Source organism: Kogia breviceps, chromosome 5, assembly GCF_026419965.1.
Source record: "Kogia breviceps isolate mKogBre1 chromosome 5, mKogBre1 haplotype 1, whole genome shotgun sequence".
NCBI classification, from domain to species: Eukaryota; Metazoa; Chordata; class Mammalia; order Artiodactyla; family Physeteridae; genus Kogia; species Kogia breviceps.
In genome coordinates, this window is record NC_081314.1 from 80549889 (window position 1) to 80563616 (window position 13728).

The following is a 13728-nucleotide window of genomic DNA, read 5'->3' on the forward strand; positions in this document are numbered from 1 at the left end:
TATCTTATTTTTATTCTCACATTTGTATATTGCTACATAGAAAGTACCTTTTTATATTCAGTGTTTCTTCTACTTGATCTGTTTCTTTGGAACAGAGTACAATAATTCAATATACTCAGGATACTCTGTTGCTCTGTTCAATCATGAGGGCCACCATACTTACTGTCGTGTGGTTTAAGGTCAATTTGGTTTCCATTTCAAATTCACTTTACTGGTTATAAAGATTAAAACCAAAGATGGCTGGTTAAAAGAGGTTTGCTTCTGGTAAGTGGGACTGCAGCGGGGCCGGAGGCTACTGCTTTTCATCAGAAGGTCCCCAGCTGGATTTGTTATCTTGTAGATATTCTCATAACAAATAGCCCTGAAACTTGGAAATGATAGATGGGAGGATGAAATCCCATTAAGAGAAATAGTTAAGAGGAAGAGAGAACAGAGAGAGAGTCAAAGTAAAATAATCATATTAAATAGAGGTTTGGGGAGGAAGCATTGTTGAAATTTACCCAAACTTCTATTTCTCTTATGTTCTCAAATATCTGTAGCCTCCCTTCAATGCATAAGCTATAGTTAGGTATGTGAATAAAGCATGGTTCTTGTCCTTTGGGATCTTGCAGGCTCATACAGGAGATAACACTGCGCACACATCCTGCCGGGAGGACAGGATGGTCCAGGCCAGGTGCCTTAAGGGCTGCACAGACAATGTCTGCAGTGCAGGGATAGGCCGATTGTATCCGGCTTGTAGGCAGGAATGCAGAGGAGGAGGCACTGAAGTGGGAAGGCGGGGTCTTCTTAAAAAGTACAAACTAGAGGGAAGGGAAGGATATTCTAGGTAGAGAAATAGTATAGAAAAGATACAGAGGCAAGAAAATAAATGATGTATCTCTCGGAGGGTAAGAAAATAATATCCATTCAGCTGGAGCATAAAATCTGCATAAACACATTAACTGAAGATACAGTGGCAGTGGTAACGTGGCACAGTTGTAGACATTGTTGAGTGTTGCCTAAAGGCACTGCATAATCATTAAAGCTCTTGAGTTGGGTGGTAATCTGACCAAAGTAGTGTTTTAAAGATGAACACCAATGAAGGGCAGGATGGGTTGGAAGGAAGGAAAGGCCAAAAGCATGGAACCCAATTAGGGTGACAACAATGTGAATAGAAAAGAGAAAGACAGGAAGATTGTAAAGGAAGGATGAATTAAATTGACTGAATGACTCTCCACATTTCCACTTTGGTGATGGACAGACTCTGATCCTAGGAAGTTCTGGGTATCTGCTGTGATCCATCCTACGTGAGTAGGATCACCAGTGGATCTGATACTATTCAGCCTCTTAGTGGTTCGTTGTTGACACCATTTGGAGAGGGGCAGATAGGTGCAAAGTGGGTAATTCAAAACCATTTTCATTTGGATTTGAAAAGGATTCTGTGCATCTGCCACCTCCTGGGCACTGTCTGCTCTAGCTGGTATTGAAATGAATCTCTTATCTGAAATGACAGTTCTTCACATTGGGTGAAAAGGCCCAAAAGCTCACAAGTGTGCAGGGGAAGGCTCCCCACTATCAAGAGTTCAGAGTGTAGGATTCACAAAGTGGATAACCACTTCTGAAATACCAGCTCAGGAAGGAGGCTAAGGGCCTAATTTGGTTGCAGCAGATTAGAGAGAAATTTGCTATAGTGCCAGAGGGATCTCTGGATAAGGTAGGCATTAATACGCTCCCCCCGCTGACCCTCACAAAAGCTCCTCTCATCCTGGGAATAGCATCTGCCCTATGTGGATGTGATGCCAAGGATGGTCCCTCCATGGCAGGGAGCCCAGTGTGAGGGACAAGGATGCTACAAAGAGGGAACTGAGACATCAGATTTCACTCAAAGCCAAGGGTCCTCAGATCAAATCCTGGCTGGGAAAACAGATGAAAATGAGATCTCCTTCTATTATATTATTTTCATTCTCCACCTCGGTGTGAATGGGGGTGTGAGGGTGCGTGGTACGTGCACCAGTGCATGTTTTGCTCCCCAGAGACCTCAGCCTGGCTCATTTGCAGGGTGAGACCAGAGGGAAGTAGTCAGCTCCAGAACCTGCTTTGTGAACCCACCTGCAGCCACTGGCCCTTCCCAAAAGGTGGACTTCCCAAGCCATTCAAATTTCAAGAATATGTGGCTGATATTCCCACACGATGTGCATTTCATATGAATACATTCCTTTGCCTTATTTGGTCTGAAAGAATACAGCAGATTCCAGCATCTGGAGCACGAAGATGAGTACCATTTGGAAGCACTGCGTATAGGAGTTGAGTTCCTGCGTACAGAGGCTCTACCAACAGCTGCATCTCTTTGGATGTTCAGGTCTCAATGGAGACGATCCTACCTGTGTGTCCCCCCCACCCCTTGCCTCTGTGGTCAAGCATTTCTGTGTACAGAGGCTGTTCTCCCTCCCGTAATGTGAAATTGGCCAGATTGGGGAGTGCTGGGTGGAAGGGGAGGGCTCTGGGATGCTTCCTACCTTGGCAGGCACCCTGAACTCCCCATATTCCTTCAGCAGCTCCTGAGTCTCCTCTGAAGTCTCCCCCGTGGAGGTATGTGTTGAGAGGTAATATTCACCTGTTTCTTGGATCCAGTCTAGCGCCTGTAGGAGGAAACGACCCATTCAGTGCCCCAAAAGCCAGCTGTTAGTAGGAAAACATGCCATGCTCTGATGTGAAGGTTTGTGGTTTGAGACAGCATGATGGACCTAGGAAATGCTGGCACGATTCAATCAGTACGTAGCTTGGAAGTTGATTTTATGAAAGAGCCCTCCCCTGTTAGACCTGGAACAACCCACCAGCAAAGAGAGTGTCTTGTCCATTAGACTGGGGACTCTTCTAGGCCAGGCCCAGTGTCACTATGAGTTAGAGCAATCTGCCCCCAGCATCTCCTCCCAACTCCTGGTACCAGACTCTGAACAGAGTGCCTGGTGAAGGCTGAACAGCTGGTCAGCGCAAGGATGCCTTCTTCTTTTCATCCCCACCTCCCATCTCTAGGCTGCCTGCTCCTATGGCCCTCTTCAGGACTGTCCCAAGTCTTGGTCATCTAGGCCTCTGTATGGTCCCCAGAACTGAGGCAATGCCAGGGAAAGCTCTGAACATACCTGCTTGGCGCTTCGCTCAAACACCACGTATTGCTGGCACTGGTCTAACCGCCGCTTCTTCAAGGTCCAGAAGTGCAGGACACGGTTCTCCCTCTGTAAGAGCTCACTCAGGATGGCTGCAGGGCAGAGAGACAGGCGCTGGTCACAGGAAAGTCCTGAGCAAATCTGACCAGCCGCTTCAGCCCTACTCCCAGGTGCCAGATAACTGAGACCTTCAAGTCTCCCCATCGGACTGATCCAGCACCAGAAGCAAGGGAGCAAAAATTTGGTCCAGAGAGAATTTCCCAGAGATCAGGGAGACTGGGGGAGGGCCTGTTGATGAGGTTCCATCAATGAAGGGGGGAAGAGGATGTCCCCAGGGTGACTTAAAAAGTGACTCTGATTCTCTTCATGCCAAAGCTAGTCCTTGATGATAAGAGACCTTGGGAATTATCGGTGCTGAAAGTAGTAGTTAACATAACTGGCGCCTGGGAGCCTGCAGAGAGTGAACGGACTTGACAGGAACACCAGCCACTCTTGAGGGGTTCAAGGAGAGGGCCAGGGGGGACGGCATGAGGACTGGGGTAACCGCATGGATAGTCATGTCACTTGCCACAAGCTCTGTCCCATACAAGGGTCTGTGCACTTAGCACTTCAACAGCATAACCTCAATTTTAAAACCTCTAAATTATGGGCCTAGGGAATCTATGTTGGAACCACGTCATCACAGAATCAGGTCTCTAGGCCCAAACTTCCATGCTGGTTGGGACCCATCTTAAGAAAAGCTAAAAGCTGTTCTCACGTCATCTCTAATGAAGGTGAGTGAGAGGATGTGTACAAGGCACGGGGCACCACGGTGGCCGTGGGAACTGTTTGTCCATGTCACGTCCCTCCCTCTCTCTACTTCTGTTGTTCCAGAAGCAGCTGGTTATGTGGATGGATTTCTGAAGTGTCTAACAGTATGTTCTAAGCTTGAAGCAATAAAATTTATTTTGTATTGTTTGCCTCCTGCTTCCTGCTAACTATATTAGATACTAATAAAATACACAATAATGATGCTATGGAAAGTTAACACTTATTCAGTACTCACTATGTGGCAGGTACGTATTTTCACAGTACCACAGGATGCATGGACCACTATTATCTCCATTTTACAGATGAAGAAACTGAGGCTTAGAGAGGATAGGAAACTCAACCAGGGTCAGTCAGATAAAGGGGTAGAGCTATTTGACTTAAGAGCCTGGGTCCTTAGCCACCTTGGTCTACTGAGTTACTGGGGCTGTAAACCACAAGTTATTGTGCCCTACAAAAAAGGCACAGCCCAAATTGCAGTGCTTGTACTTAGAAGTTTTTGTTGATTTTGTGTACTTTTAATGCCCTATGGAAGTTTGCCTCTCTAAGGACAGAATCTGTCTCTCCTCTCTTAGGCTGAGGGCTTTTATGGTCCCTATTATTCACCTCTCCCTATATCTCTGCCCTTATTATGTAGCTTTTTAGTTCCTCCCCAAAGAGACAAAGTGTACTTCCTCACCCCCGAACTCAAGCTCAGTCACATGACTGTCTTTGGCAAATGGGCTGTTAATAGATAGGACACAAGTAGGGGCTGGAAGTGTGCTTGTGCACTTGAGCTTGCCCCATAAACCTCTGCCATCACCTCTGTAAGAAGTTCTCCTGGGTAACTGCTGCCCCTTCAACCAAAGTCCCAGAATTAATCCACATGGAGCAGACAAGAACCCACCCTGCAGTGAAGGGGCCAAGCCAGCCAGACCTGCAGCCTCAAGCAGAACCGCATCACTGAGCCCAGCCAAGGCAGCTGGTCCCCAAGCCAACACAGTCATTGAATGATAAATGCTTATAGTTGTAGGCCACTGAGTTTCAGGGGTTGTTATGTAGCAATAATTGCTCCTGTAACAAAAACTTAAAATAAGTGGCACTGGCTTTGGGGCCAGGCAGCAGGTGGAAAGGAAATGGCTATAGGAGAGATTGTAGGTCCCTGCTCAGGTGGAAGCTTCAATTGGGCAAAGACAGTGAGAACCTGTGTTTCCTTTATTACTCTTTTTGTCTCCGAGTCAGAGTTTTGTTCACTGAGGTCCCTCTGTGGTGGCTGAGAGAATCAATCCAGCTCAGGAGAAAATCCTAATGAGTTTCAGGTTTCATTTGTGCCCCATCTGGTAAACTTTCCTTTGGGCAAACCCTGCCCTGGCCCCCACGAAGGTACGGTACATCCTGCTCACCCTGGGTGGTTGCCACTCTCGGCCCACTGGGGCGGGGGCAGGGCGTGTGGTCTCTCAGCAGGCAGCTGGTCTCACCCAAGCTGCCACCTGCACTTGGACATCAGAACACAGGCTTTGAAAAATCTGCAGGAAGGGGAAGGTGACACAATGCTAGCCACCCACAGGGCCCCTCGGCTGCAAACAGAGTGGCACATCTGGAAAAGGAATGCTGCTTCCCTCTTCTCTGTAGGGATCTTTTATTACTAAGTTTAATTCTTCCCAGTGGCCTCTGACCTTCGCACCTCCTGAGTTCCTTAAGCAGGAGAGAGGCCCTTCCCAGAGGAGGTCAGAGCTTCCCTGTGTCTGCTCGGCAGCTCGCCAAGTCTGTCCCCACTCCTCACTCCAAGTCGGCGTCACTTCCCTCCCTAGCCTTGGTCTCTGGGGTTGACTAGTGGCCATGAACTGCACAGTGTAGATACATAGAGACCATCTGTCATTTCATAAAATTCTATTAGAGTTGTTCTAAACTCTTAAGATAAATGCAAAAGCTCTGGGGAAATTTTATAGTCATTTTTCCATTCCAAATCTTGATGCATGTTGAATCGCCACCACCCACACCATCCCACATCACACTTCTTCTAATCCAAGGAGAAGAACCAGGAAATCTGAGGTCACATGAAGACCAGGTACCCAGGCTCTGGCCCATGCGGCTGAAGTGGCTCGAGGCCGGCAGGGCTTGCACTGACCTTTCACTTGCTGCTCGGGTCCTCGGGTGTGGCTGGCGGCACTGGGCATGCTGACATTGTTCCTGTGGATGTACTTGAGAAAGACCTCAGCGTTCCGCCGTGCCAGGGTGCAGGCCTGAGAGAGACAAGGTGAGAAGCCCCACACGTAAGTCCCGGTCTGGTAGGGGCACATGATCTAAGACACTGGAGAAGGGGTGCTGGTGATGAGGCTTCTGGGGCTCTGAGTGAGCAGAGCCCTGTGGCAACTTCCAGTTTATGCATACTCCAGTTCCAATGCAGGAGACTCACTCACTCTTTTGTTGAGTAAAGAAAAGCTCCCTGTGCCTCTTCCCTTTCCATCACGGACAAAACCAGAAATCAGCCACCCTTTGACTACTATGTGTTGATTCAGCATGACCACCTGAGAGTGAGTCTCAGGTTGGTTTCCCTCTGCCACCAGAATGCCTCGTATATGACCACTGGTGTAAGCCACTTTAACATTAGCTTAATTTAGACTTGAGAAAGCAAATTTAGTGATCAAACCTATTAACCGTATGTTCCAAATCTAAATGGAAATTACCCATATTTTAGAAACATATTTGTCCATCAAACCCACCCTCGCCTCAATAAAACTAATATAGATCCTATTGCTGGGAAATATCAGTCATGTAAAGGGGTAAGAGCCATTGTACCACCCCCTTAAGACTCACAAGAGGGTTGGGTAGCAGAGAGGACAGGTCTGTCCCATGCTATTGTACCCCATCCAGGCCCAGCAATGGCAGGAGTCATGAAGCAAGTCAGGGCTAGAATCTAGGTCTACTGACAGAGTACTTCTAGTTTCTCTCAAGACAAGAGCTTTTCTGAATTTCTTTAAAAAGCAGTATTTTTCCTGGTGGTAGAGGTAATACATGCTAGTCCATTAATTTTCAATCCACAGTTTTCAGAATTAAATTATCTCTAAACAAAACTGTTAACTTTTAAACGTCTTTATACTTAGCATCTGATTCTACAAATCATATGGTAAAAAAAATTATTTTAAATGTTGCATTCCCAACAATGGCTTCTGGGAGCTCTGGTAAAAGACTTCTAGTGGGTCCTTCCACTCTGAGGCCCATGAATTTAACAGCTGGACAGTGGTCCAAAGCTAAGGAATCCAAAATAGATCAACTAATGTATACACACGGAGAGCTTGATCTTCTGTCCATTGGGCTTGTAATTCCCACAACAATAAGGAGTTTTTCAACTATGGTTTTAGGTACATATGGAAAACATCAGAACATTTTCTTTTTTCCTTCTTGAAAAGAAACATTTAATTTTATGAAGACATACCTTTATACTTCTATTTAAAATATCTGACATGCCCTACATAAATTGCTTTGTTTTAAACTTCGTTTTGTCATAGGGAAGACTTTTAAAATCATCTTAAGCTCTGTATGGAAGAATTTCTATTTAATCTTATTAGTAAGAGCTGATTACTAAGAGTTCTGATCAAATGTGGGTACAGATACCAGATAGATGGGAGAAGGGCAGGGAGAGGTCATCTTTAAAAGAGAATAAAAATAAAACTTAAAGAGGTGGTCAAGTAGAGAAAATCCCTAATAAAAGAAAGGCAGTTAATTACAGAACGGTAGAAAATCAGTGGCAACATGTCAGGATATAAAAATTCTCCTTTGTGCTTTCAGAAACCTGAAAGGAAGCAGAACATGAAAGCAGGGAATTTGAGAGAAAATGGAGCCTTTAGATAAGTTTTAACACTGAAGGCTCTGTCAGAGAGAAGATCAAAGGCAGGAGGAAAGAGGCTTAGGAGAACTTCCCACACCAGCTGAAAGCTGTTCAGAGCAGGACTGTGCTTCCTCTCTGGGAAGCTAAGGCTCTTTTAAAAACAAAACAAACAAAATAAGGTATCTCTCTCTTCATACAGCACAATAAACAGTGTTGCATTCATTGGTAATTGGTAATCGTTAGACTGATAAATATATGTCTAAATGTATTTCTTTAACTCTTGCCCTAAATTTTGCATCATCCATTTATAAAAGATGTATTTTAATAGTTTTCTATCTAGGCTTATATATTTCAATTAAAATATTTTTATAGATAAATGAAAGTAGGTATTTTTCTCAGTTAACATCAATGGGATATCAGGATATTTGTACATGGCACCAGTAGAAATGAAGCATCCTAATTGCCTAATTATACAAAAAAGTGCTGAGAGAAATAAAGAATGTTTGAAGTGTAACCTTTCAACTTTTTAAATTAACCAGCCAATATCCCCTCTACAAATGCCCCCTTTAGATAAGAAGCTAGAAAATAGAGGGGTATGGGAAGCCCACAGGAAGCAGTGAGAGAGAGAGAGACAGAGAGACAGAGACAGAAAGGAGGAGGAGGAGGAGGAGGAGGAGGCGATGGGGAGAGTGAGACAGCAGATCAGAAACAAGGCTAAAGTCCCAGACCTTGGATGACAATGTGCTCTGACCTTAAGAAAGGCCTCCTTTTGTTCCAAATGTTTACTGATGAGTGGAATGACGTGGTCAATCTCTGCTGCTGGCCCCAATTTATCTCGTCCGCCACACCAGTCCTCATCTCTCCGGTATTCTTGCTCTAAGCTCTCCAGGACGCTACAGACCTAATGAATCATGGAGGAAAAACTTAGTAAATTAATCATTTAAAGGTCCTATTTTATGAGGACCTTTAGCTAAGAGACCCCTACAGAAGTGACGTTTTTCATTCAAAATCTAATTTGTAGACTTAGGTGTACAGTACCCCTGAGACATCTAAGAAAAGTCCAGGAGGCAGTGAGAATCCAGCGTCTGGAGCTTGGGAGACAGATGACTACTGAGATATAGATTTTGGAATTATCTTCTGACAGTTGATGGCTGAAGGCTGAAGCTATGGGGGTTGATGACATCACCTAGGGATAGTATGCAGAGCAAGAAAGGAAGAGAGGCTAGTAATTTGGGGGGTTTCAAAGTGTTTTTATATATTATATTGCTATAACCTTATGATACGTCTATGAATTAGGTAGAACAGGAGAAAGAGGCTTGAAGAAGGTGACTGGGTTGCCCAACTATCTGTCCTTGCCCTACAGGAAGTAGCCTCAAGTAGAGGTAAAGGAGGAAGTTGCCTATGTTGTGTGACTTATGGGCCATAAATGAATGTAACCTTTTCCCGCCCTGGGGAAAAATATTCCAGCAAAATTGTTTCAAGGTACTACTAAAAGGCAATGACATCTCTAGGTCTGCTATTATAAAATGCACATTTCCTTCAGAGGGATAACAAATTTGGGTTGACCTAAAAGATAGTTAAGATGGTTTTTCAGTTCTAAAAATGCTGAGAGGCCATGCTCTAAGTGACGTTATAGATGAACTCAAAAGACCAAAAGCATTTCAAATGGGGCTTAGAGGGAAAGTTAGGTTGAGTGCATCAGTAGGAGACCCAGGGCAGCCTAGTGTCAGGGCTTAAGGAAGGATGCAGAAAATAGAAACGCATTCCTATACTTTCCTTCAATAGTCTGTGGCAGCAGGGGAGGGCAGCTCTAACTACCCTTGGCCTCCTTTGTCTGAGAAAGGCATCTCTTTTGGTGAAGGACGTGGCATTGGATAAGATGCTTTTTGAGTTATGAACTGAGCTGAAAAATAAGCTGAAAGATGTCCCAGGCAGAACACCCCCGTAGCCAACATGCTTCCCATGTTGTGAGGAGGCCTATCCCTGAACTCCAGCTGGTTTCTTTAGCACCACACACCTCTCTTGTTGCAAGGCCTGAAAACACGCAGGAGGCTCACGTCTTGAGAGAAAACAGATTACACACACAAAAAAAAACTTTAAGAAAACGAGTACTTGACACCTGTCCCATGACAGTATTGGACTTAAAACCAATCAATTTGGGAGCTAGAGGAAATGGAAAGATTATCCAGCATAAGTCCTTTAATTTAATAGGTGAAGAAACAGAAATCTAGAGAGATAAAGTGACCTTTGGTAAGGTCAGTTCAGGGTCAAATTTCCTGACTCAATCTACTGCTTTGTCCCCTTCAGCATCTTGAACCATCTCAAATTAAAATCTGTATATGATATTAGACAGGGGTGTAGCCTCATATTTTTCATATGGATATTCAGTTGTCTAGCACCATTTGTTAAAAAGACTTTACTTATTGAATTGCTTTCTCAAAAATCAACTGACTATATATATATATGTGGTCTACTTCTGGAACCTCTACTCTGTTCAACTGTGTCTATTCTTACACCAGTGCCATTCTGTCTTGACCACTGCAGCTTTAGGGTAAGTCTTAAAATCGGGTAGTGTAACTCCTTCAACTTTGTTCTTCCTTTTCAAGACTGTTTTGGCTATTTTAGTCTCTTTTCATTTCCATGTAAATCTTAGAATCAGCCTATAGATTTCTATTTTTTAAAAAAGCTCGCTGGGGTGTGATTGGGATGTGCTGAATTTACAGATCAACTGGAGGAGCTCTTTATCTCGTTAGTTTTTTGCTGCTCCCACTTCCGAGGCCATCAAAGGCATCATCTCTCTGAAACACTGAAAGGAGCACTGAGAGAAGGTTTGAAGATGAATACTGGCTGCAGGGCCCTCTGACAGGCATGTTACGTTTGCTCTGAGATAGACTTTCCCATGGTCCCAGTAAGTTACCCAGAGGAGAATGTTTCTCTATTTCTACCAGGGAGTGATTTGAATGAGGAAATTATTTTATACTGAATAAAATTACTCCTGTCTTAAACCTCTGTTTCATGAAAAGAGTCCCCTAACAGCACCCAAATCATTTAAAAATCCTCTTAGCCCTTGCACATATTGCTGTACAGATGTACTAGTAATGGGTTTGCATTTTTATGGCCCTGCTGTAGGTATCTCCTACCTTTTCTCCCACAGCTGCACCATCCTACCAGTTAGGCTCACAGTTCTCCAATGACAGGAAGCTGTGTTTCCTTATTAGACTGGGAACCCCATGAATGAAAGAGCTGTATGTTCTTCAAGCAGTGCATAGTGCCTGATTGTGGTAAATTAGACTGTGTTCAGCAAATTGTCACTCTCCTCTCCCAACCTTCACAGGAGGCATATACTGCCATGCTTTGTTGATGTTGGCTTGGCCATGTGACTTGTTTTGGTCAAAAGGATGTTAGAGCATGTGACACAAGCAGACTTGAAATGCACTTGCACAGTAGATTTTGGGTTCTTGCACTCCTGCTTTTCACCATAAATATGCCTCAGGTAGCTGCTGGTCAAGAAGGAGGAGAAATATAGGAACAGATCCAGACCCAACCTGCAGCTTGGAGCCTAGTTCTACTAAGCTCAGCCAAGATCAGCTGAACACTGGATACTTAAGCAAAAAATATGTGCTTATTGTTTTATACCACTGGGTTGTGGGGTAATCTGTTACACAGCATTATTGTGGCAAGAGCTAACTGGCACACCACTGAAACTTGGCACTCAGCCTACACCCACCCAGTTTCTACTTCAACACCGAAATCCTGTGAGGTTGAGAAATTTGTAAGAAACAAATCACATAGTCCACTCCTCTAATGGAAAGGATTATAAGGAAGCAAACCATGGTGTTTCCACAAATCATTCTTCTACTCTCAAAGGCTAGTACTGAGAGGAGTGGCTTCTTGCTGAGGTAGATCCTGCAGATTTGCAGCGTGAGGCAGAAAACAGTCCTCCGTCAGTCTCAGCCCCACACATTCCGCAGCCCTTTCCCTCACCTGCTCAGAAGTTTTGTAAAAGGCCACTGAGGCATTGACCAGTTTCAGCCGGTCTTCCATTTTCAGCATAAGCTGCTGCCAGTGGAGGGCCACCTTCTCGGCACATTCCCGGATGGCGTCCGCATCGTAGTGGCCAGCCTGGAGCAGCGCCTCAGCTTTCTGCTGTACCTGCAGGGCACTCTGGTGTGTCTTCTGCAAGGAAGTGGCATGAAAGAGGGACTGGGCACAAGGGGAGGAGAGAGAGGTCCGTGGGAACGACCCAGGCGTGGTATGGGAGGGGGTGGAGTGAGGCGTGAGTGGAAAGATGCAGAAAAGTTAAAGAGCTTTAAATGGCTGATTCAAACATGCTGTCATCATTGTTTTTTAAGCATATTTTTAAAAAGAATATCAAACATTTTCATTAACTAATTGTTCAGGTCCCTAACTCCTACCCCCACTCCTTTCTCTTTACTTGCATCACTCTGCATTCTAAAGACATTTCAGTATCTGTGCTAGAGAAACGCAGTTGTGTATAAATCTGCTTCCTGATTGATTCATACATTAGTTAAATTTCCTTTTCAAATCTAATCATAAAATTATTCATCATGAATTTTCAAAGGAGGTTACTGCTGTAGTCCCATTCTGCAGATCAAATAAACATAGCCCATAAAAAATATCCCCATGTAACACAAATCTCAACCAACAATGCAATTATTTTAAACATGAATGATCAGTTTTAAAAAGGTTCCAGTAGAAGGAAGACATTTGACAGGTTAATAAAGTAGAAGAGTAGCATCTCACACCATCTCTTAGTTACCAAGAGAAAAGAGCAGCACAGTAGATAATTCAGCTTAACACATCATCCCACATTACTACCTTATTTATGTTTGCCTTTAGGATAATCTATATTGTAGAAGGTTTGTTTCTTATTCAGGGTAAGTGTCATTCTCTGAGTTCACTTTAACTGTAAGGGGTGGGGAGAACAGGTTGGAGAACTGGGTGGCAGGGAGACAGCCAAATGGGATTACAATTTATTAAAATAAAGGACTGATGTGGATGAGCCTAACGACTTCAAAGAGCTAATATTCTCCCAACTTCAGCTGCTGGAATCATTTCAACCCAATGGCACAGTACTAATTTGGCCTTTGCACTTTCAAAGTAGAGCTTAACCGGCAGTGGAAAAGAGCAGCTAGAAGCCCAGCACCTCACTCTAGAATGATTTCTGCCCTCTTGGGCTTCAGTGTTGGGACAGTTCCCCAGAGCGAACCCATCAGCACTCCTGTGTGTGAGTACAACCTCCCCCTCTTCTCACCTCTGCTTCACCTTCATTCCGGATGGCAGTCTATCAACCACCTCCTGGTTGCCCTCCCCCACTGCCTGAATCTGTCCTCAGTGTTAGCTATGTTAGCATGACCTCCTCCAGCAGCCTAGACTCCTTTATTCCCTTGCTTTGCCACTGAGTTGGTCTTCAGTCCTGATGACCACATTAGCATCTGGGTTCCTAATTGCTGGATGAAGCTAGAAAAATAAACTAACGAGTAGAAATGATCCACTAAAAATCCTTGGTTTCTTTCTCTGTTTTACTTATTGGTACCATTTTCTTTTCCTGCCTCCTAAATGTAGAGGTACCCCAAGGTCCATTCTTGGTTTTGGTTCACGTCTGTAGAATTCTCATCCTTTCCCTTGGCTTCTATCATTTCCTCTTTGTAAATAGCTCTCCAATCTATATTTCTCACCTGATATCTGAGCCTCATCTTTTTTTTTAGCGGTACGCAGGCCTCTCACTGTTGTGGCCTCTCCCTTTGCGGAGCACAGGCTCCGGATGCACAGGCTCAGCGGCCATGGCTCACGGGTCCATCCGCTCCGCGGCATGTGGGATCCTCCCGGACCGGGGCACAAACCTGTGTCCCCTGCATCGGCAGGCAGACTCTCAACCACTGCGCCACCAGGGAAGCCCTCTGAGCCTCATCTTTAATTGTCTTTGGATGTGATGGTGAGCTGCCTGTC

The 13728-nt window shown here is 44.6% G+C and overlaps 1 protein-coding gene across 25 annotated transcripts in view; it reads right to left on the reverse strand.

Moving 5' to 3' along the window:
• KALRN (kalirin RhoGEF kinase) overlaps positions 1 to 13728 on the reverse strand; it is a 654958-nt gene that overhangs the window by 257970 nt on the left and 383260 nt on the right. For 17 of the 25 annotated variants that reach the window (XM_067034411.1, XM_067034405.1, XM_059064323.2 and 14 more), the window contains 5 exons: positions 11743 to 11961; positions 8510 to 8659; positions 6058 to 6172; positions 3120 to 3235; positions 2496 to 2618 (listed from right to left, as the gene is read on the reverse strand). In XM_067034411.1, coding sequence (XP_066890512.1) covers positions 2496 to 2618; positions 3120 to 3235; positions 6058 to 6172; positions 8510 to 8659; positions 11743 to 11961 — 723 coding nt within the window. The remainder of the gene's footprint in view (positions 1 to 2495; positions 2619 to 3119; positions 3236 to 6057; positions 6173 to 8509; positions 8660 to 11742; positions 11962 to 13728) is intronic. The other 8 variants (XM_067034412.1, XM_067034409.1, XM_067034410.1 and 5 more) reach the window with 1 other exon arrangement.